Source organism: Lontra canadensis, unplaced genomic scaffold, assembly GCF_010015895.1.
Source record: "Lontra canadensis isolate GAN:19392208 unplaced genomic scaffold, GSC_riverotter_1.0 scaffold6, whole genome shotgun sequence".
Classification (NCBI taxonomy): Eukaryota; Metazoa; Chordata; class Mammalia; order Carnivora; family Mustelidae; genus Lontra; species Lontra canadensis.
The window spans coordinates 23,559,137-23,583,434 of NW_022631000.1; the positions used below are offsets into that span (position 1 = coordinate 23,559,137).

General features: G+C 36.9%; 1 protein-coding gene across 1 annotated transcript; it reads left to right on the forward strand.

The window, feature by feature from the left end:
* Nucleotides 1-708: 708 nt before the first annotated feature.
* Nucleotides 709-23,830, forward strand: DIPK2A (divergent protein kinase domain 2A). Its single transcript, XM_032852424.1, has 3 exons — nucleotides 709-1,479; nucleotides 15,977-16,280; nucleotides 20,992-23,830. The coding sequence occupies exons 1-3, from the start codon at nucleotides 823-825 to the stop codon at nucleotides 21,321-21,323; spliced, it is 1,293 nt and encodes a 430-aa protein (XP_032708315.1). The 5' UTR covers nucleotides 709-822; the 3' UTR covers nucleotides 21,324-23,830.
* Nucleotides 23,831-24,298: the final 468 nt, after the last annotated feature.

Below are 24,298 nucleotides of genomic sequence, written 5' to 3' on the forward strand. Positions count from 1 at the left end.
CGTTTCCATGATAGCAAAAGAGAGGCCCCAGTAAAACTCAACAATCATAAAAGATTAACTGTTAACTAAAAGTCGTTTCGCTACCACATCTCGCCAGCTTATCCCTCCCCGAAGAGCTCGAGCTCCACCCCCGCCAAGCCGGCCCCGAAAGCCACCCCCGCGGGCTCGCGCTTACGCTTTCCGGGCGGCGCGCGACGCGCTCGCTCCGCCCCGCGAGCCCCGCCCCCTGCCCCCCGCTCCCTCTCTCTGGAGAGCCAGCGCGTACGAATCGGGGCCTGAGGCGTCAGGGACGCGCGGGCACCTCATCCTTCCCACCTTCCTACACTGTTGCTACTTTTCGGTGTGAGATATTCCAGCTTCTCTTCCCTTTCCGTGAGTCCCTCTTTCTCTCTCCTCAGAGACCCCGCTCGCCCCACAGGCGGTCGCCGCCGCAGCTCTCGCGCCCCGAGCGAGCAGTGCGCGTGCGCGCGCGCGGACGCGCGGCCGTCGGGTCCCCGCGCTTCCCCCCTCCCTCCCGCTCCTCTATAACTTGGTTGGCGTGCAGCAGGCGCCGCCGGAGTCGGAGGGCGGGGAGCTCGGAGGAGGGAGCTCGAGAGTTGTGGAGACTAGTGACTGGGAGAAGTCGCAGCCTGCTTTGGTCGGCTCCTTCCCGCTCCCCGTCTTTCTCTCTTACACCCCTACTCCGCCTCCCGCCCCAGCCCACGACCTCGCTCCTTCTCTCGCCCGGGGACCCCTGCCGGTCGCTCTCCAGGTTTCGGCGCGGCGGGGGCGCCCACGGGGTGCCCTCGCCCTCCGGGTGCGTGTGGACGGGCGGCGGGCGGGATGTGGCGCCTGGTGCTCCCGAAGCTGGGCCGCCTGTCCCGCTCGCTGAAGCTGGCGGCGCTGGGCAGCCTGTTGGTGCTGATGGTGCTGCACTCGCCGTCGCTGCTCGCCTCCTGGCAGCGCAACGAGCTGGCCGACCGGCGCTTCCTGCAGCTCAATAAGTGCCCGGCGTGCTTCGGCACGAGCTGGTGCCGCCGCTTCCTCAACGGACAGGTGGTGTTCGAGGCGTGGGGCCGCTTGCGCCTGCTGGACTTCCTCAACGTGAAGAACGTCTACTTCGCGCAGTACGGCGAGCCCCGCGAGGGCGGCCGCCGCCGAGTGGTGCTCAAGCGCCTCGGCTCGCAGCGCGAGCTGGCGCAGCTCGACCAGAGCATCTGCAAACGGGCCACCGGCCGACCTCGCTGCGACCTGCTCCAGGCCATGCCCCGCACCGAGTTCGCGCGCCTCAACGGCGACGTGCGGCTGCTCACGCCCGAGGCGGTGGAGGGCTGGTCGGACCTGGTGCACTGCCCCTCGCAGCGCCTGCTCGATCGCCTGGTGCGCCGCTACGCCGAGACCAAGGACTCGGGCAGCTTCCTGCTGCGCAATCTCAAGGACTCGGAGCGCATGCAACTGCTGCTGACCCTGGCCTTCAACCCCGAGCCCCTGGTGCTACAGGTAGGCGCGGAGCCCAGGAAGGGGGTGGGGGGTTCCTACCGGGAAGGGCCGCGCGGGGTAACCGCAGTCGGAGAAGTGGCTCAGCCGGCGCTCGTTGCCCCGTTTGGACCCGGCCCGGCTGGGCCAGCCTGCGGGCGTGGGAAGGGGGCGGCACTGGGGGACTTTGGGCGCTGTGTCGGATCGGGGAGGACGACCCGGAGGGGGGAGAGTCCGTTCTTGGCAGCTAGACGCGGGCGCATCTCGGATTCGACTGCGGAGCCTTTAACAGCAGGGGGAGCGCGTCTTGTACGTTCCCAAAATGTCTCTCCAGTGAGTTTCCTTGGGCTCTTCTCCCCGCCTTTCTGCTTTTATCCACCGGGGTTTGCACTTCCACAGTGCGGTCTGTTCACGAGCCCTCGGATGTTTAATTCTTTTCAAGTGTTTCTATACTGCATTCGCTGTCCCCTTTGGTACTCTTCGTGCCCGGCCTAACTTCGGCCCCAAAGTCTTTGTTTTATCCTTCAGCTAAGTTATCTGGCGGGTCATTGGGGCAGTTAATTTGGGGACAAGCTGGGGAATTGAGGCTGTGGTCAGCATAATCCATTGAGCCGCGCTTTGAGTGGGATTAGGAAGAGGAAAAAGTAAGGCATCCTTAGACTTGGGGCTGGGAGGATTTGAGGCCAACACGGACATTTTCATCCTGATTCTGTGACCTGCTGTATTCATCTAGTAATGTGGCTGCAGGAAGAAGATGAAATGTTCAGCCAGGGTGAGAAATAGGGGAAGGAGATTCTTATTCTCCTTATTGGCGCTCTCCTGACTTTATTTTGAAAACAAGCACACCTTTTCGGGGAGTAGGTTGGCGTCTTTTTAGCGATGACAGCAAAAAAAGGAAAACCCAAAAAACTGTTGACCTTTGGAGTAGTTACTGAGTTTCTGCACATTCCCACCCGGCTTTAGTGTGGTTTCCTTGGGTAGTGGTTACAGCTGTGGGGTTGTGACCCTTCCTCTAACTTCAGGAAAGTTACCTTGCTCCTTTCCCATATCAGTTTTGTTGTTTATCAAATACAAGGAGGGGGGGGATCACTTAAAATTAATAACTAACTTTGGTGTACTTCATGCTTTTTCTGTGTTCCTGAGAATGTTACTAGTGGGGGGGTGTGGTTGTACAGGATTCTTTTTTTTTTAATCTGAAGTGCATGAATAGGAATGTATGGTATTCATTTATATTGCTTTCTTTTCTCAAGTTGTCCGCTGCCCAACTTAGCTAAGAGAAACCAGCTTTGTTTCATTAGTTCAGCCAGATAATTTTAACACAAAATAAATACTTTGCCTCAAAACCTTAGTGTGGGTCTTAGTAAATCTTAAACTGTTATTGGATGTACCTAAGGGGTTACATTTAAAGTACAGATTGTATATTAAACACTGCTCTCTTTAACAGTGAGTGGTATGTAAAATTGGTTAAACTTCCTTCTAAGAAATTATTTTATTAAGTGGTTTCAGTAAAACTAGCCAGTCTATAAAGCTTAAGTCCATATTTGTGATACACATTTGACTTGAAACTTTTTTTTTATTTAAACTATCTTTTATCTTTGAGAAGTAGATGTTTATATTAGGAAGGTTGGTCCCTGTAGAAGGCTTTAGCAGTGTATTTGCAGATAATCTGTCAAATTCTCTGGGACCCAAAAATTTAGTAAGGAGCTATCTGAGTAGTAGTACACATTTTCTGCACTTGTAATAGTGGGTACCTATTGAAAGATTTTTATCAGGTGATTCTGAATATTGGTATATTAGAAACAATAACTAGGACTAATATTTTAAGAACATTATATATCCAGTTCTTTATAAAGCTGTCTTGCCATTTGATTTGCACTAAGGAAAATTTGCCTTATTTGGGAAGCTTTTATGTTAAATATTTGAAGTTTGAAATTGTCTTGACATTTTCAATTTACTTTGTAGTCGAGATAGGCAAGTGTGCTCTTATCTCCTTTTCTGATTAACTCTTCCCTCAAACTTCCTCTTTTTGTTTTCATCTTTAGTGATAAACAACTTAAAAAAATCAGTTATATTCTTGTAATTTAAACTTAGTGACACCATTACTCTGAGTGGGTGATAGATGGGTTATAGGATAAGAGTTTGTTTTTAATATGTGAGGAAATATATGTTAACCTGGTTAATTTTGGCTTTTGTATTTTGCATTTGATATTTAGGCAACCCCTTTCTATAACTAGTAAGTGCTATGTGAAATATAAATTTGGGGTCTTTAATACCAGTCAGTCATATTGGTATGTTTAATTTTTTACATGATGAACAAGCAAGTTGAATAAGATTTATTTTTAGGGGCACCTGGGTGGCTCAGTGGGTTAAAGTCTCTGCCTTCGGCTCAGGTCACGGTGTCAGGGTCCTGGGATCGTGTCCCTCATCCGGCTCTCTGCTCATTGGGGAACCTGCTTCCTCTTCCTCTGCCTGCCTCTGTGCCTGCTTCTGATCTCTGTCTGTCAAGTAAATAAATAAAATCTTAAAAAAAGAAAAAAAGATTTATTTTTAAATAAATTTTCACAGAGCTGGTACTTTGTTTATAGAACCACTTCATCTGTGGGGAAATATTAGTGAGTTAAGTATGATCAATGCACTTGAGGTTTGATGGTGGCATAAAACCACTAAAGTTAAAGAAATCTTAAAATTCTGTGATAAGGTGCAAAGATTGTTACTAAGTCAAATCACGATGTTTGTTATTTCTGCTAACTAGATAAATGAGTTTAATATTTAGTTTAATATTTATATGGGTTTCTATAAAACTAATAGTTATTTAAAGTACTATGCTGTATTAATAATGATAGAAAACCTCACTCATATTTGCCTGTTTGTGCATTTTGTTTAATATTTATATGGGTTTCTATAAAACTAATAGTTATTTAAAGTACTATGCTGTATTAATAATGATAGAAAACTTCACTCATATTTGCCTGTTTGTGCATTTTGTTCACGTATCTTAAAAAAATATGCTTGAAGATCAAGCCTGTATTTTATAGCTCAAAGAGGAACGCAACATTTTTTTGTTTCCAGGAGAGGGAGCTACTTATTGAATTTTTGGACAGCTGGTGACAAATTGGATTTTTCTTATATTGATTGTCCAAAAATTAACTACTTTGGGTGGGTAGAAAAGTGTTTTGAACTGACTTCATCAAAGTATTCTTAACAAAAGTTCCAGTGTGGTAAAGATGCTTCCAAAATAAATACTTAAAAATCTCCTTTGATGGATACTAAAGAAAGAACTGAAAATGTATATAAATTTTGCCTGTTAAACTTGCCTCTTCTGATTTTAAGAAACAATAAACAATTGAATTTTCTATTATGCCTTGAAAGAAGACATGGAAGATACTAAGTATCTATAAGATCTATTATACACATACCTTATCTATGTAAGGCTATGTAGATTTGTAATATGGACTTAGCCAGTATGAAATGGTATGAAAGTACGACACTTTTCCCATCATTGAATAGTTTTACTAGCTTACAGCAGCTTATCTAGTTCAAAGGAAAGTTGTTTGGCCATAGAATTATCATCTTCTAAAAAAAATTTTATAAACATCAGGCAAGATAATGCTAGAACCCTTTTTTCTACACTGATACTTTTTTTCTTCACAGTTTTACTTCACCAAGAAGTATGTTTTAATTATAAGTATACCATAATCCTATGAAGAAAATTGGAGAGAGGGACTTTGTTGATTTTTTATTGTGTATAGCATTCTTGGAATACTGGAAAATCAAGGAGGTGAAGTGTTTTGACAAGATGTCAAGGTTGTTGGTAAATTTTCTACCAATATTTGTAGTTACCTGTTCTCGAATTTATAGAAGTTGTGTGTGTGTTAGAGAAAAATACTGAGTTTCCTGAAGCCCAAACTTTCTCTGACTTGATGACCTAGAGATAATGACGATGGTCTTATTTATAGAAACAAAGCTCTTACTTGTTTAAGATGGAGGAATTGGGATTTGTTTCATTACATTTATAGAACTTTATCTTAAATTTTCTGAATCATGGTTTTAATAGGAATTCCTTAATTTTTCAGCATGTAACTGTCATTTATGCTATAGATTTTAGCTTTTATTTCAATTTTTGTAAATGACATAGTACATGCAAACCACATTTTATAGTGCCAAATCCCTATTAAGGAAGCACTCAGTGTTAGACATTAAATAAGGTAAAAGTAACTTTAACCATCAGCTAGTTAATCAGCTGTACTGAAGCTTATATGGATCATCTTAAAAATAGTTATGATTCAGGCTATGAGCCATACCTTTGGTTACATTGATTTAGTCCATCCCTATATTACATGATGAATTTTTACAGAAAATGTTGAGTGAATGTTGTTTGTCCTTAAAGATACTTCCCAAAGGAGAAAATATTTTTAAGGTGCACTGCCCAAGATACGGTTTTTGAAGTATACAAAAGATTATAGCCATTTAGCTGTCTTACTTTGGACAGGTTGACGAACTCTTAATGGGACTTACTTATTTATAAACTAAGACTATTGTATTAGGTCCTTTCCTTTTTAGCCCCAATATCCTTAGTCTCAAACCCTTGATTTGAGAAATTATTTTTTTCTACTTCTGAGTTTGACTTTAAGTGGTGGGTTTAAACTTCTAAAAGGGGATTGGGGGATTTGGTATTTGGTCCCTGCTAGAAGATATGGGAAGGAGGCCAGGATAGATAGCCCTGTTTTCAAGCTTGCCTTCCTCCCAGACTTCTACATACCGAATCAGATTAAAACAAAACGAAAAACCAGAGATTTCCTTTAAAGGAAAAAAATATGGAGCTCAATGTGGCCAAGTCTCTTGTGGGGCAGTAGCATTTTGAAAGAATGTTCCAGACTTTGTCTCAGGAGTGTCTTTGCAAGCAACAGCTTAGGGATCCACCTACTTCTCTCCCACTGGATGCTACTGTGGTAACTGCATTCCCAGAGTTTCAAAGATGGTTCTGAGTAGGTAGTTCTAAGTAGAGCACTTTTTTAAAAAAATCTAATTCGTAGCCTTAAATCTAGAGGTTTTAGTGTTTTCCTGTTTTTTTTTTTCTTTAATCAGAGGTTTTATTGACACTTGAAAATGCTTCATGAAGAAAAAAACAAAAATAATGCTATAACTCTGTGTACCTCACATCCAGAGACTCTTATTTTGGAAAGGCTTTAGAAACAGGCAATCACCCTTGGGATAGCACCACTTCCAGATCAGTGGAGCAAAATAATTTTGCCCCACTGGCCTATTTTCTGGATTTATTCATATCTTCTCACCATTATTAATTCCGAGGTCCCTTTTGTACTTTGTCTAATCTACAAACAATTTTCCTTCGTATTTCCACCATGTAGATCAGCACATAACTCCTCACACATGTTGGTAGGGAATAGAAAGCTTACTTTTGGGGGATTTGCTTTCTAGACTTGGATAATCATTTTCCCAGGATCATCAACTGGTTTTTATTTTCTGTTTTTCTGGTTTATGGTTTCTGGCCTTCTTCCTGTATTGCAGTAAACTTCACAGAATGGCTGACATTTTTTTCTGTCTTCCCTTTTAATTCATTATGCATATATTGAACTAATATGACCTTAGAATATAGACCCTGCATTTTCCCTATACATACAACTAACTTTAGTAAATAATTGTAAATTACTAGTAAGATGTGGATAGTTATTATTCCTGGTCATAGACCTTGAAAGGTTTTTAATTATGTATCAAACCTTTATCCAATTTGTATGTCTTTATTAAAATAGATTCTTGATAGAAAGTTACCTGAAATAACCTGGAAGCTCTTTGAACCTATAGCCCTGGATTTAGAATCAGAAGAACGGACTTTATTTGTTTATTTGGTAAATGGTCTGTTATAAGGCAAATATAAGGAGTCAAAGGATCTGTCTAGGCAGATAGATAAATAGTGTACTGTATAAGAGGTGGGTATATAAATGAATAATTACAACCAGTATAGTATAATAAGCCCTATTAAAAAAATATACCTGTATTCGGTCAGATGACTCATTTAGGGAAAGACATGAGTGTATCTTTATAAGTGTAGATACCAAGGAAGATTTCATGCGAATTGAGTTCTGAAGGATAAATAGGATTTTGCCCATGGATGAGGCTTGGGGGGACAGGTAGAGTAGTGGGACAGTATCGAGGTAGTATTCTGTACTAACTCAAAAGTTGTTGAATGGTCACTTAATGTTTTAGAGCCTTAGTTTCTTAACAAAATAGGAATTATAATAGTTACCTATAAGAAGACTGTTTTAAAGAGTAAAGGAGATAGTTATTCCAATAATATACACAAAATGTCTTTGTCTTTTTACCAATATGTTACTACTTTGCAAATTAATTTATTTCATTTTTAGTTGTACTTGAAAAGTTCTTCAGTACATTAAGTTGACATCTATCTTAGAAATATGTACATTTTGGGGCACCCAGGTGGCTCAGTCGTTAAGTGTCCGCCTTCAGCTGGGGTCATGATCCCAGGGTCCTGGGATTGAGCCCCTCATCAGGCTCCCTGCTCAGCAGGAAGCCTGCTTCTTCATCTCCCACTGCCCCTGCTTGTGTTCCCTCTCTCACTGTGTCTCTTTGTCAAATAAATGAATAAAATCTTAAAAAAAATATATATATATATATACACATTTTACTCTTTCTATAACAAACCTTCAGATGTTACCTTATTTACATATATACACACCTTAAATACCTACCTAGTTGCTGTTTCAGGCTATTGATTTTTTTGAATGGTATTTAAAAGGAGGGTTAAGGATTTGTCCCGTATGAAGTACTTTGAATAGGAAGAATATTGTAGGCAATATTATTCAATATTTTAATTTTTCTCTAAGTTATTATAGTTCAATAATTGTAATTAGTACAGTAACAGTGATAATTTTTTTTTTAAAGGGTTAGTTCTGGTTTAATTTCCTAGGCTGAGATACAGTCTAAAAGCTAGATCATCTGAGGTAGGTATGATGCTTCAGGGTCGTCTTCATATTTTGCCTTTCCAGTGCACATTTGGAGTTTTAACTGTGAAGTGAAAAGATCTGGCAAGAATTGTGTGACATTGCTCAGTAGTTCCAGGAACTGATCTGTGTACCTGTTGGATACCGTGAAGATGGTAGGCCAGGACAGTTTGTACAGCTTTTGTGTTCAGACACTAGGTGAGGGCAGCAAACAAAAAACAAGGTAATTTCAGATTTTACATACTATAAAAATAATACAGCAGACTCCTGTGACGGAGACTTGGTTTGGGGATAGAATACTCTAAATTCGGTGGTCAGGAAGAGTCCCATTTCAGCCAAAGTATAAATGGTGGGAGATATAGCCAGTGGTACAAGGATCTGAGGTCAGAGTGTTTTTAGACAAGACATAAGGCAAATCCAGAGGAGCAGGGAGCATGGGAGTAGGGAAGCCTAGTAGAATATAAGATCATAGAGGTAGACAAGGGTCATATCCTATACAGCTTTGTAACCATGCATAATGAGTTTAGGATTTTTTTTTTTTTTTTTTTTTTTTTTTTTTTTTTTTTAATTTCAGGGCAGTGTGAAACAATGGAGGTGTTTTCAGTAGGGCTTGATTTGGGAGAAGGATTGTAAGGGGTAAGAGAGAAATCTGAAAAGCTTTTGCACAAGACTGTGGGAGAGAATGGTGGTTTGAATTAAGATGGTTGTGATGAACGTTATAAAAAGTGGACAGAACCAGTATATTTTGGAAAAATAGTTGACAAGACTTGCTGATGGGTAAAGGTATGATGGAAAGGGAAAAATAAAGGGTATCTCCTGGGGTTTTAGTCTGAGCCAACTACTAAATAATTCCTTATCATAATGTGCAAGCCCAGAGAAGGAATGGCTCTGGGGTAGGGGAACCAAGAGTTTTGGTTTGTCTGTAGTGAATTTAAGGCAACAACAGGAATACAAATCTAAAACCAGGCCTCGGGTTTAAGACATACACTGTGCTACTAGAGGATAGTTTGGTCTTTTTCAAAAGGGTGATGTTAATTCAGCTTATGTTTTAAAGGAACCAGGGGAGTAAGTTCGTACTTACTATTCTACTTGTCAGACCTCAAAGAAATAAAGTCTTGACTGAGGAAAGCAAACTAGTGTTCTTGGGTTATTGGGTCCTGAAAGCTTATTATATTATATCCTTTTTCTTTATTTGAAATTTTATTTCAATTTTTCTTCCAACATTATTGGAAGAAAATAAGTATGAGTGTATGAGTATGGTGCTTTAGATTTGTATTTCAACTTAGAAATGTGGATCACACTTGCTGATGTAACTATAGGTAAGAAAGCATCGTTTGAGACAAGTAAATTTATGCATATTTAAAACTTGTGGCCAAGTGATGGGGGAGGGGAGTTCATTGCTTAAACTATTTATTTTAAAAGATTATTATTTTCTATCAAACTTATGTAGATTTTTTGTTGTTGCATTTTGACATTAGTTTCCAATTTTAGAAACAGCTGTTGGACATATTCAGTGAAATAACATAACCTTGCTATTTCCAAGGAATTGCTTAATATTGTTGGAATTCTAGGTGGGTGGAAATTGGCATTCAGGAAATTATTTAATGAAATAAATGGAACATAACCTGCAACTTAGAAATCTTGAGATTTTTAAGATTCTATAGTATTTACAATGTATTTTGGCCACTATTTAGCAGTATAAATTAAGAAGCTAAAGTCTTAGAGAAATTTTAGCAAAAATTAGGTAACCATTAAATCATCCCAGTAATTTTACTATATTCCCCCTCCAGACAGTTCACAGAGCTGTGAACACATTAGTCTGTCACCAGTACAGTTGACTAATCTCTGTGAACAGCTGTTATAACATGCGTTACTACAATGGGATTTTGTTCACATTTGGGCTTTTAAAAATAATTTTAAAGTTAAATTGAACTTTTAAGCATTTTCTAGTCTTTTGATAACATTAACTTTTGATAAGTATTCTCAAGTTTAAATTACTGTGTGTTCAGAAATGCCAGTTCTTTAGAAAACCTATAACCAGATTTTAAATTGTATGTTTTGATTATTAATACATTTTTTTTCAAGTCAGCTTCTTTTTATTAGGAATTTCCTCCTTTAAAAAAAAAGTCTTGTGATACATCTTTTTAGGTGAGCTACAAAGTTACCTTTTAATGGAATGTTGTTAGTAAATGACTGTAAAATATTTCTTGCATTAAAGGAAGTATATGATCTTTTTTAAAAAAGATTTTATTTATTTATTAGAGAGAGAGCATATGAGAGGGGAGAGGGTCAGAGGGAGAGGCTGACTCCCTGCTGAGCAAGGAGTCCAATGTCCCAGGACTCTGGGATCATGACCTGAGCTAAAAGCAGTCGCTTCACCAACTGAGCCACCCAGGCGCCTGATCTTTTATTTTTTTTAAGATTTATTTATTTATTTATTTGAGAGAGAGAGAGCGAGAGAGAGAGAGGCACGCAAAAGGGCAGAAGTGAGCATGGAGTGGGGAAGCAGAGAGAGGGTCCTAAGCAGACTCTGTGCATGAAGCCCAACACAGGGCTCTGTCTCACAACCCTGGGATCACCACCTGAGCCAAAACCAAGAGTTGGACACTTAATCTGTTGTGCCACTCAGGTGCCCCAATCTTTTAAACGTAGTATACAAACCCTACTTTTGGTCATGTAAGGAGGAAAAACAAAAGAATAGATCACAACTTCTAGAGTTGACCTTACTTGAATCTGTCAGTTTTACTCATACATTGTATGTCTTTTTAAAATAACTGGGTCCTGACATAATATAATAAAATGACCTTATTAATCTGGTAAGACAGTGGTTAGTGATCAAAGGATATTGAATATTGTAAAAGTTTGTGGTTTTTTTTAAAGAATAACATTATATAATACAGGATATTTGTTAATTCCAGTACGTACAATGTTTCTGAATGTTAAGGCTTTTTTTTTTTTAATTGTTTTGGGGATTTTTTGTTTGTTTGTTTTGTTTTGTTTTTCCAAAGCATTTAGGCCATGTTGAGGACTTTGTTTTTGTTTTATTCTGTAGTTCCCAGCATGATCTGGTCCCCGCTTCCCTTTACAGACTCTGTTACCTCAAGCCATTTCCTCCTCATTCATTTTTGTAAAGCTGCTTTTGGCCTTTTCTTCAGTACTGAGAAAACTGTTTCCGACTCTTCTGTGGCCTGGAACATTTTTACACCCCTGCCCAGTCTGTCTAATATTACACCCATCTTTTTTATCTCAGCCTAAGTAGCACTTCCGTAGAGAAGCTGACCTTTACCACACAATCTGAAATATGTCCCTACTTCTCTTTCTCAGCATACTCTACTTCATAATTTGTAACAAATTATATAATTTTTAATTTTTGTATATTTAATAATCATTCTCCCAACTCAGGTTGAAAAAGCTTCCTGAGAATAGGGACTGTTTTATTTATAGCTGTTTACTTATTAGCATTTCATGATGTTGTTACGCTAGATCTAGAATTTTTTAATATAAATTTCGTATTCTCTTCATTCCATAGTGACTCTCTCACTTTCTAACTCCAGCTGCTTTAATAGTAGTCAGTGAGATGTGGGTTAACCTACAGTCTCTTATCTGCAATTCCAAATTTAAAAACCTGTAGAAAATAGGGTTTGTCAAATCAAAAAATATATGAAAACATGAGAGTTATGTGCTTTATCCCACTTGGTACTTACAAGCTTACATTATTTTCACAGCATAATATGTCCCAGATTCTCCATAATAGGAGAATGCAATATATGCACTGTTACCTTTCCAAAATTTGGAAACTTTTGAAACAGGAAGATACTGGATTGAGGGGTTGTACTAGCCTAACTTTACCTCTGTCTGTGTGACTTTAGGCAGATCACTTAAACTGTGCTAGTAAGATTGAGCTAGATTTACAACTCAGGTACTTCCAACTCTAGAATTCTTAGATTTCACATTCCCATTATAAATCACATGAACTATTATGACGGTTGGTTTTGATCAATAAATAGATGATAGAATACTTCAGCTTTTAGAATTTATTTTGTGGTGCAAACTATTATAAATGAAAAGAAATTACAATGCTGAGTTTATGTATGTACAAGTTATCAAGTTTTAATTTCTTGTATTTTTAGTGCTTATGGACGCCCTATACATTTTTCATAGTATTAAGCCTTCTTAAACTTTGGTAGCTAATTTATATATTTCACTGTAAATTAGGAACTATTAGAGGATAGTGATGATGCTTTTCTAATTTGGTGGTTCTTGACTATTTTTGGAATATATTCATTATTTGTGGATGACTTTCAGTAAGTGATATGAAAATAAGCATAACTCTTGAATATCTGGACTTCTTTTTTAAATAAGAAGTATAAAATGTTTTGGTAAGCAGTTCTTTATAAAGTAGCATAAAAAATTCTTTATAAAGTAGTATATCTGCAAAGTACATTTTATATTCTTTCCTTTGGTTCTTGGATTGTCTTAATGAATATATATGGTGGTACAAATACTCCAGTTTTACAGAGGAAGACTGAAAGCTCTAAGAAGTTTTCAGTTTGGCACAGTCACAGTTCATGAGATACAGAGTGATTTCAAGTCCACTATTTACTTGTATATTTTATGGTCTTTTAAATATATGAATTTTATAAAATGCTATATTACCATAAAGAATATAAAATACCTAAATTTTTTAATCTTTAATATCGAGTGTGTACATTTTATGTCAACTTTGTTTTCTCTTAAAATGGAAGATGACCTTGGTGATTTTGTTTACTTATTTCTGAAACTGACTTTAAGATATTGTGAATGCCTATAATATTATTATTAGTATTATTGGAGTTTTATGGTATCCAAGAGGTAGCTTGTAGTTTTCTGTTACAAAAGGTAAGAGAGGAAGAGACATAGTGATTTATCTTGGGTTTCATAGTCAAAATACTTTTATTTTGTAAATTAACTGAAGGCATATAATATATTTTTTAAATCTTATCAGTTACCCATGTTTATCTAATACCTAAATTCCCATTTTTAATTTTTACATTGGTAGGAATAGTCATAGAAGTTTTCTTTGGGTGCTCACCAATTTAATTTTTTTTTTTTAAGTACAGTCATGGAAAGGGAATACGTAATTTTATAAATGTTTTGTACCTTTTGTACAATTTTAAGCTAATCATTTAGTTTTAAAACTTTAGCTATTACACTTTGATGTACATTCAACCTGGTGTAAAGCTCTTAACAAATAATTGGACTGTGAATCTCAGCAATAAACTTCTTATTCTAGCTGCCATGGGGTTTTTTTGTTTTTGTTTTTTGGTGTTTTTTTGCCCTGTTGAGTTTGATAATCAAAAAGTAAGAAATTGTGTTTCTCATTGTGTGATTACTTAACAAATCCAGGCTGTAACATCTTAAAGTTTTGTCTGTAACACTCTGCTTGACCATTGTAATTTGGTTCTAAGCCAGAATTGTTTTAAATAAAAATTATGTTTTGGCTTCCTTTGAGCATTTTCTTTGTCCTATAGTGTTTTCAATAGAATTCTTTTCTCATTAATGAAATCTGACTATTTTGATTATCCTCTGAAAAATTCTTGTCATCTGAGTTAGTGGTGTGGATTCATTTGTTAAAGTTCTTCCAAAAGATTAGGTAGCAAGCTATATGAAAGAATTGTAGTGCTCTTCTTAAAATGAGGCATAACAGTATTTCAGTTAACATTGTCAGAAAACACTGTATGAATGTAAAATTGTTCAGTGTGACATTTGTTCATATATTTTATCTTCTTCTATGAGGGACTTGGGTAATGAAGTGTATATTTGACTGTCATTTGCCAGTTGGAAAGGCTCCAAAAACAAGGAGGCATTTGTACATGTGCAGATGTTGGCAAGGTTCCCTTTTCTCCTGTTATCAAAGACCGTTTTATTTTCACAAAGATATGTTTGTATCTGTTCTGTGGTATGACATGTGAATAATATACCAATAATGTATAGAGGAATTTTTTGTTTTACATTTTGTGGGACAAAACTATATAATCTCTTATATTACCAATTTTTAGTTCTTTCCCCTTTTTTCTTTTAATGTCATGGACAATGTACATAAATACTTCTGGGAAACACTTAAATCTTTTGTAATTATTTGTGTAAATTTTCAAGGTTGAGGGGCACCTGAGTGGCTCAGTGGGTTAAAGCCTCTGCCTTCGGCTCAGGTCATGATCCCAGGGTCCTGGGATCGAGTCCTGCATTGGGCTCTCCACTCAGCGGCAAGTCTGCTTCTGCCTCTCTGTGATCTCTCTTTCGCTTTCACTCTCTTTCTCACTCGCTTTCACTCTCTCTCTCAAATAAATAAAGTCTTCAAAAAAAAAAGGTATGTAGATTGTTCAATTTTTAGCAGTAGAAGTAATCTGTATTTATATTATGCACTGTTTTGTTCTGTATCCCCTACAGTGTTTATATAAATATCATCTTATGATTTTCCCCCCCATTTTAAGGAAAGATGCCAGGCTTCCTCTATACTTCCTCTAGTCATATTATCTTCCCAGAAGTTGTTTAAAACATTACTTCCCATCCTTTTGTACCACAATGCTCATTTTGCAGGTGGAAAGTATCTTAGATAAAGCCTGATTAGGAGAATAAATAATTTTGAAGTTGAGCTAAAGTTGAACAGAAATACAGTGGCAGTAGAAAGGGAAGCAAGACTGACTTGGGACCAAAGGTACTTGGACTGCAGGTTGCATCAATAGGATATCAGATTGCGCTTTACTAACCTTTGGGTATAGGTTAAGAAACACTTCTGTAGGGGCGCCCAAGTGGCTCAGTCGTTGGGCATCTGCCTTCCACTCAGGTCATGATCCCAGTGTCCTGGGATGGAGCCCCACCTGCTTGTGTTCCCTCTCTCGCTGTGTCTGTCAAATAAATAAATAAATCTTTAAAAAAAAAAACAAAACCCACTTCTGTAAATTCCTCTCTAAATTGTACCCCCACCTGCTTGTGGACTAGGTAAGGTCTCTATTAAATGCTCTCTTAGGACTCATACCACTTCCTGGTAACTAACATTTATATTCAAAGTTATTTGCTTAGTATCTGTCTTCTCTTCTAAAATTTTTATTTTAGAGACTCTTTGTTTAGTTCACTCCTAATTGCCAGCACAGTGCAGTGAGTGTTGCCTGGTAAATACTTGCTGGCTAATAGGCCTGCAGTGCTGTTCACTCAAAAGAAAGGATGGTTGACTGTACTTAAACCAAGTCAAAAAGAAATTGTAAATACTTACAGGTTTGGTAATAAGGAAGGTGCCTTATGTTTTGTTGATCAATTTGGTTCTGAAATTTGTGATAAACAGGACTTTCTATTTTAACTTTATAATGTAAAGTTATGTAGTTAAATTTTTTTCAGGTCCATAGTAATGATATGAATTAGAAAAGAAATCAAATTTATCTCTCTTCAGCTCCTGAATATAACAGGAAATCCAAGCGCATGCCTAGTAAATCTCTGCTGAGAGGATCTGAGGGGTAGACTTAGATATCTTCATCAGAATCTCTTGTAATATTAGGATAATTCTTTTGTAGAGTTTTCCATCTGATGAAGGTTGGCCATTTGCAAAATATCTTGGAGCTTGTGGAAGAATGGTGGCTGTAAATTATGTTGGAGAAGAACTGTGGAGTTACTTTAATGCACCATGGGAGAAACGAGTTGACCTCGCATGGCAATTAATGGAAATAGCAGAGCAGCTTACAAACAATGACTTTGAATTTGCACTCTACCTCCTGGACGTCAGCTTTGACAATTTTGCAGTTGGTCCTAGAGATGGGAAGGTAATCATTGTGGATGCTGAAAATGTTTTGGTTGCTGACAAAAGGTTAATTAGACAAAGTAAGTATATAACTTTACATTTGATTCTTATATACATTTTTTATGTCAAAGTTTACATTTATATAACACAAACCTTTAATTTCTTTCTTAGATGAAAGCCTTGCCTCTTTCTTTTTATTTGACCGGTATCAGTAAACAGAACCAGTTTATTATATTATTGTACTCTTATTAATCAGTTTCTCCTAATAAAATATCCTTTGGATCAAATGGACACAGATATACTGTGTGTGTGTGTGTGTGTGTGTGTGTGTGTGTGTGTACATGTCTTTTTCTTAACAGTCTGCTACATTCTGTGGTTTAAGAGTGTAATGCAGAATTAAGTTTTTATGTAGTTACAGACTACCAGAGAAACTGTTATGCTCTCATGGAGGTCTTATTTTTCTGTGGGATCACTTAACACAGTGATGTTCTGTGTTCCATTGTTCTGTGGGGTCCCCATGGTGATTTTCTTTTTATTTTAGCCATTTAGATGATTTCTAACACTGCAAATCCCTAATTTTGATTTGACATTATTACATCTTACCCAAAACTTTACTCTCCATGTATTTGTGAGCTTGTTATGGCCAAAGTGGGCAGATTGTCTGAAGTATTTTGAAAATTAAATGCTACAGGAATTTTAAAGTGTCAGAGACAAAGCCTGTAACTCTATAACGAATCTACTTAATGAAAGAAACTGAAAGGTGGTTGTTCTATGATAAGGGTCTTATATTTTTAATCCCTTTTGTTCCTGTCATATGAGCATCTTTTGATGAGCCCAGACCAAAAATGTGTGGCACCTGGGAAATGCAGTGAAAGTAACAGCAATTTATTAGGTTGACACTTAGGTTTTGCATGATCTTATATTGATCCTTGATTTTTCCCAGTACCTTCTGATTCCATACTTACCCAAACTACTTATTATTTCTCGACTCACCACGTAGATCCTTCCACAGGGAAGAGAACCTGTCCTTTTCTTTTTTAAAGTGTACAGGTCAGTGGTTTTTAGTATACTCACAGAGTTATGCAATTAGTCTAAACTTTTAAAATTTTCATTTCAGTGTTTGTAAAAAGAATTTCTTACAGTTTTTTATGTAGACATTTTTGGAATACATGTCTACAGTTTTTTATACCAACTAATTCCTAATCTTGGATGACTACAACCACACAAGTGTATTCATACAGTGAGTGTTGCCCCAGTAATACCTTAGCTGTGACCAGTTCTTTTCAAATGTCTCATGGTAGGGTTGTTTAAATATCTACTTTTCAAAATGCCATATTTATTGGCACTCTTTGCTGAACTCTTTCTAGTAAATGATCTTCATTTTCTCCTTCACAGGGAAACTGAGGTTTTGCTGTGACAACTCCCTAAGTGTCCTCTTTATTACCTAAACTAGTAAAAACAATACACATTTATTCCTCTATTTCAGACAGAGTAGATCCTTCTCTGAGAATATGTTGCATTTATCTTCAACTTCCCATTCCCTTCTTAAAATCCAGTTTCTCTTCCCTCCCCATAAACAAATATGTCTAAGACTTTTTTTTCCCATGCTTTTCAGTTGTTAAAAGTATTGCTTACTCCGCCTTTTTCTACTCCTTCAGCCTCCATTCATTCCTCCACCCATTAGAACCTGACAGATTTCTGCATTACCATTAGCAACCACCTAATTGCAAAACTTATGAAGTGACTGATTAGTAACAACTTCCTGAAATTCTTGAGTCCTTTGATTTCCTTCTATTCACATAGTTTCTTTCTTAAAACATAAATCTGATCTTACCACTTCCTTGCTTAAAGTTTTTGATGAATTCCCATTGTTCTTTAGGTAAAACTCAAACTCGTGTTTATGTACTATCAATACCACAAAAACAAGCAGTCTTACTAAAAATGAGCAGAGAACTGAAGAAACATTTATCCAAAGAAGACATACAGCTGGCCAACAGGCACATGAAAAGATGCTTAACGTCACTAATCACCAGGGAAATGCAGATCAAAACCAGAGAATAAAAACCAGAGAATACTTCACACTAGTCAGAATGGCTGGTATCAAAAAGCTAAGTAACAAACGTTGCCAAAGATGTGCAGAAAAGGGAACCATCATGTACTATTGGTGGAAATGTAAATTGGTGCAGCCACTGTGAAAAACAGTGTGGAGGTTCCTCAAAAAATTAAAAATAGAAATACCACATGATCCACTAATTCCACTACTGGGTATTTATTCAAAGAAAACAAAAACGTTAATTTGAAAAGATATATGCATCGTGTTTGCTCTAGCATTATTTACAATAGCCAAGACATGGAAGCAACTCAAGGTGAAAGCACAAAAGAGGAAGTGATGTGTATATATTTATGTTCATATACACAGTGGACGTTTAGTCATAAAAAAGGATGAGATCGTGGCTCAGTGGGTTAAAGCCTCTGCCTTCGGCTCAGGTCATGATCCCAGGGTCCTGGGATTGAGCCCCACATCGGGCTCTCTGCTCAGCGGGGAGCCTGCTTCCTCCTCTCTCTCTCTCTGCTTGCCTCTCTGCCTCCTTGTGATTTCTGTCTGTCAAATAAATAAATAAATATTTAAAAAAAAAAAAAAAGGATGAGATCTTGCCATTTGCAACAGCATGGATGGACATAGAAGGCATTATGCCAAATGAAGTAAGTCAGGAAGAGAAAGGTAAATACCATGATTTCACTTATGTGGAACATATTTAAAAAAAAGAAGAAGAAGAAAAGAAAAAACAAAGTCTCTTAAATACAGAGAACAAACTGATGGTTGCCAGAGGGGAGATGGGCAAAATAGATAAAGATAGATGCAAGATAGATACAAGATTAAGAGATACAAACTTAGAGTTATTAAATAAATTGGAAAAATGAAAAGTATAGCATGAGGAGTATAGTCAAGAAAATATGGTGACAGTTGATGACCACATATCGTGGTGAGCATTTAATAATGTATAGAATTGTCAATCAGTATGTTGTGTATATGAAACTAATATAATGTATGTTAATTATACTTCAATTTAAAAGCAAGAGCTTATAAGGTGAACCAATTTTTTTAAAATTTTGTAACATTTGAATGTGAATTTCAAGCAGAAGTAGAGTAAGGTTCTTTATGTACAAAAGAAACATTAAAGAGAAAGAAAAGAAGGAAGGAAAGAGGAGAGGAGGGAGGAAGACCTTAATCAGGGCCAAAGGAAAGGAAAAAAGAAAGGAATAAAGGAAGAAAAAGGAAGGAAGAAAGAAAGGAATGAAGGAAGGAACAGAAAGAAGGAGAAAAAGAAAGAAAGCATTCTTAATCAGGGCCTAAAATGCTTGAATTTTAATATCCCTCTGTCTACTTCCCTTGATACTTCAGCTACAGTGGCCTTTTGGTTTCTTAAATGAACTTTTTTGCTTCTGGGCTTTTCCATATGCTCTACCTAAAATGCCTCATCTGTCTTCCATATTCATCTAGGTACCTGTCCTTTGAACCTTGGCTTAAAAGTTACACTTGACCACTGTATCTGATGCGAGGGAAAGTTGTTTATTTCAGAAACCTTTCTACTGTTAAAAATGTGTTTCCTTTGTAGCATTTTCCACTATTTATGGTAATGTTTATTTATTTAATATCTATTTCACATGATTGATAGTAAGCCAGTGAGGGCAGGAATCATCTTATTAATTATTTTGTTTACCTAGTATATACCCTTTCCTGTCATAAAGTAGGCATTCAAATAATTATTTGCTGAATGAATGAGCTTTTTTCACTAGTCTCTCCTCTGCCAGCCTCTTAAGTTCCAAGGTTCCATCCTGTCTTCATTTCTTTCCTTTGCTTTCAACATGCTTTCCAATGTAATTCAGCCCTTCTCTTGGCTCCATCAAGCACTTGTATATTGATGTGTTCTAAATACGTGTACTGTAGCTGTGACTTCAAAGCCCTAAGTTTCAAGTCTGTTTCTAGTTGCATGTGATATGCCCCCCTGAATGCCTGGTAATTACTTTATATTTACTCTATATATAAAATGTTAACAATACTATGTAAATAATATCTACCTTGTCATCTAATTAGAACCTTAAACTTTCCTCAAAATTAAACTCCTATGTTTCTGCAATTTGGCTTTTTTTTTTTTTTCCTGGACCATTAGTTACTATCATCATCTTAGTCATTCCAGTCTTCAGTACCAGTTATCTTTCTATAGAAGAAATCGTGTTCATGACCACACAAGTTCCAAGCTATTTCTCTAGCCTCATTTGTACCTTCTCCCCAGGTAGCTGTCTCACACTTCAGCCTCCGTGATCTTATTGTCCCCTGAATCAGCTGGAACAAGTCCTTAAATCCATGCCTTTGCACATATTTCTACTGGGCCTAGCATACTGTTTTCCCACATTTCTTTTCACACTTGCTTATTATTTAAGACCTAAAGCATATGTTCTCTATGCAGCTTTCTATAGCCCCAGGCAAAAGTACTGCTTCCTCTGTACTCTTGTACCATTGAGTCTTCTGTATGGCACTTTCTCTTTGTGATGGAAAGTTGCCATCTAGGCTCAACCCTTAAGTAGTTAGAGACCTTGTCTGATCTTTAGGCCTGGCCTTGGTGAACTCCCACTAAATGTTTATATATAAATTAATAAATTTCAGTGTTTAAAATTATACAATTTTAGGAACAAATACTACTGTGTTAATTAGTAAATTTTATATTTTGGGAAGGAATGAGAGCTCTTTTAAAATGTATTTTTCTCTTTCTGCTTTTCCCCCTTTTACAGATAAACCTGAAAATTGGGATGTATGGTATGAAAGCAAATTTGATGACTGTGATAAGGAGGCTTGCTTATCATTTTCAAAAGAAATTCTTTGTGCTCGTGCAACTGTGGACCACAATTACTATGCCGTTTGTCAGAACCTCTTATCCAGACATGCCACCTGGCGTGGCACTTCTGGAGGACTTCTTCATGACCCACCAAGTGAAATTGCCAAAGACGGCCGACTAGAGGCCTTGCTGGATGAGTGTGCCAACCCAAAGAAGCGCTATGGAAGATTCCAGGCTGCGAAAGAACTGCGTGAATACCTAGCACAATTAAGTAACAATGTGAGGTAGTCTATGGTGAATTTTTCTTTTCTCCGTTCAAATAGCACTGGCTAAAACTAAACCACCAAAAACTATCTGGAAAAATGAAATTTGGAAGTAATACATTCAGAAGATGATAAACTTGCACTGATAGATCTTATGTTAACATCAAAATAAGACATTACTTCAAAAATCTCGTGACGCTTCTGCAAATAAGTTTGTTGTTAGACTTTGGAGACTTGAGCTATCATTGACTGCTTTGCTCCCCTGAATGCCTGAGTGGATTGATGAATATTGTGAAGCTATTGGAAATGAGTCTGATAGTTGCATTGGCTTGTGTATCAAAGGGTACTTGGTATTTGACTTAATTTGCATTACTATCATGATTTTGTGAATCTCTTGCATTTACTTTGAATGTTAAGTTAGATTGGCCTGTTTTATAGGCCACTTTTTCCTTCTGATGTAGAGGTGTTTTTTTTTCCCCCTCATTTTTATGTTTTTTTTTTTTATTATTAAATTTTACACATTCAGGTTATTCTACGTGTTTATTTAAAGTTCAACTAGTTTTTGTTCAGTGCTATGTGGTACACATTTACTATTAGGGCAAGATTCCCAGGTTTACTGTATTTTCAGAGAGCTGACTATTTTATTATGTAAATACTTTTCTTCCCACTTTCTGTGGTTTCACCATTGCATGAAATCATTCAAGGTTATTTAACAGTTACGTCCCTCTATGCCTATAATTATAAGTGTACACTAAACACAAAGTTTGGCATATGTTGCAAAATGTCATCTTGTCCTTTTAAAGGCTTTAAGAAGAGTATACAAGCAATCTACACCTTTTGTTAATGTTGATTGAAGAAAAAAAAAATACACAGTATTTTTAAATGCTAACTAGTCCAAGATAGTAATGCATATGCCAAAGAAATGTTAGATCTGGTGTCATGGTTAGATTTTAAAGTTCTTATTATCACACTTCCAGTACTATAACTCTGTCATTATTAAATTCAGATCTAACTGGTTATTCTTTTATGTTGCAAAGGTAAGCTGCTTCCAGGCATATGTGACTTAAAGATATCCTACTTTATATTCATTGGTAGTTTTGCAGAAATTAACATGGTATAGTCATCATGAGTTTAATTGGGCATCATAACTTTCTATTTATCGATGGACTAGTAACTTTTATCAAAAAGCATAGTTTAGCCAGTCTTCCCAACTTGATATTCATTACCCCAAATTTAAGTATGTGGATAAAAATTAACAAACGTGTGGAATTTGTGGACTGTTTTTAAAAGTTAGAATATATAAATTGACTATCACTAACATAGGTGATAATTTTTTTTTTTGTCACTTTAGCTTACAGCAAAGTTTGGTGTAGTGCGCAGTTACTTCATTCTAGATGGACCTTATTCTAAATCAGAAATTGATTAAAATATGCACACCAAAGCCAGGTTTTTCTTTTCCTTTTCATTCATTCAGCAACTATTTATTGAGCATCAGCTCTGTGCCAGGCACATTACTAGCTGCTACACACTGTCTAAAGGTGACATGGTTAAGTAACTTTACAATGATTATCAAATACTTTAATGTAGGTATTTCTTAAGTTGAGATAGCATTGACTTAGGATGGTGCATTCATGTTATTTTACTCTTGTAATAGAAATTCTACTTGTACCATCTATAACTGGGTTGCTACAAAAAAGCATGATGAAATCAATAATGTTAACCCCAGTATAAAAAGCTGGGAGAAGGGTAAGTTCTCTCCATTATAAAATAGATTGCATTATGTTAATTTTTATACATCCGTGTCTTACAGATATCAACTAGCCCTCAAAGAAACATTTAAGTGCTAGAAGTTTCACTAAGCTGACTTTTTACAGCTTCAGAAAACTTTTGAGGGGAGCAGGTAAAATTATTTGTCAAACATTCACTGCTTAGAACTTCAAATAAAATACACATTTTCAAAACAGAGCACCTTTTATATTTGATAAGTGTTCATTACAAACTTTAGAATGCCAGTCACAGAGGGTTGTCTTTATGTGGGTTAGCAAACATTTATCTTACTTTGGAAAAGCAATTGTGATTATAGAACAGGAAGTGAGAAAACACTGCCAGCAGTGACTGCTACTGGAGGTAGTTGTTAAAACTACTATTTCCCCCATGAGATTATGTGGAATTTCTTTTATCTTTGGAAAAAGTTGAGAGGATAGTAAAAGAATTAGGAATTTTAAATTACAGGGAAAAATATGTATGTGAAAAGCAATAAATATTTTGTTCACTTTGCTATCAAGATGTTCACTATCAGATGTTTATTATACAGCAGCAATTTATATTTTTAATCATTGCCCATTAATAGACACAGTAAAATATTTTTGAATCAGACATTTGGGGTTTGTATGTGCATTAAAATTGTATTTTGTACTGTAAGTTACTGTTTAATTTGAATATTTTATCAGAACTGTCTCCCTGTGCCTTTATAATATAAAGTTGTTTCTACAACTTTTAATGATCTTAATAAAGAATACTTTAAGAATCACACTTTTCAGACTCTCTTAACTTCAGATATCTAAAATTTTTTTTAATGGAAAGTGAGGTTGTGTCAATAAGTTATTTTTTTTTTTCCTCTTGCATCTATTTTGATACCATTTTCAGAAACTCTGGTTGGTTGTGTGCTGGACTTCGAGTTTGTGTGTTTTCTTTTGTTTTTCTGTAGTAAACTTTTTTCTATAGTAGATAACTTACTGCTGATATGGAAGTTTTAAAAAAAATTATGGAATTTTTCAAATGTATACAAAAGAATAATATGGTAAATAATAGTTAACTATGGTTTTACTAACTTCAAAAGTTAGCAACATGTGGCCAAACTTATTTCATCTATGTCCCAATCTGCTTGACCCCAGGTTATATTGAGCAAATTTGAGAGATGTTACTTGGTTCAGAGATACATATTTCTCTTCCAGCAAAATCACAGTACCATATCACGTCTAAAAATTAACAGTAATACCT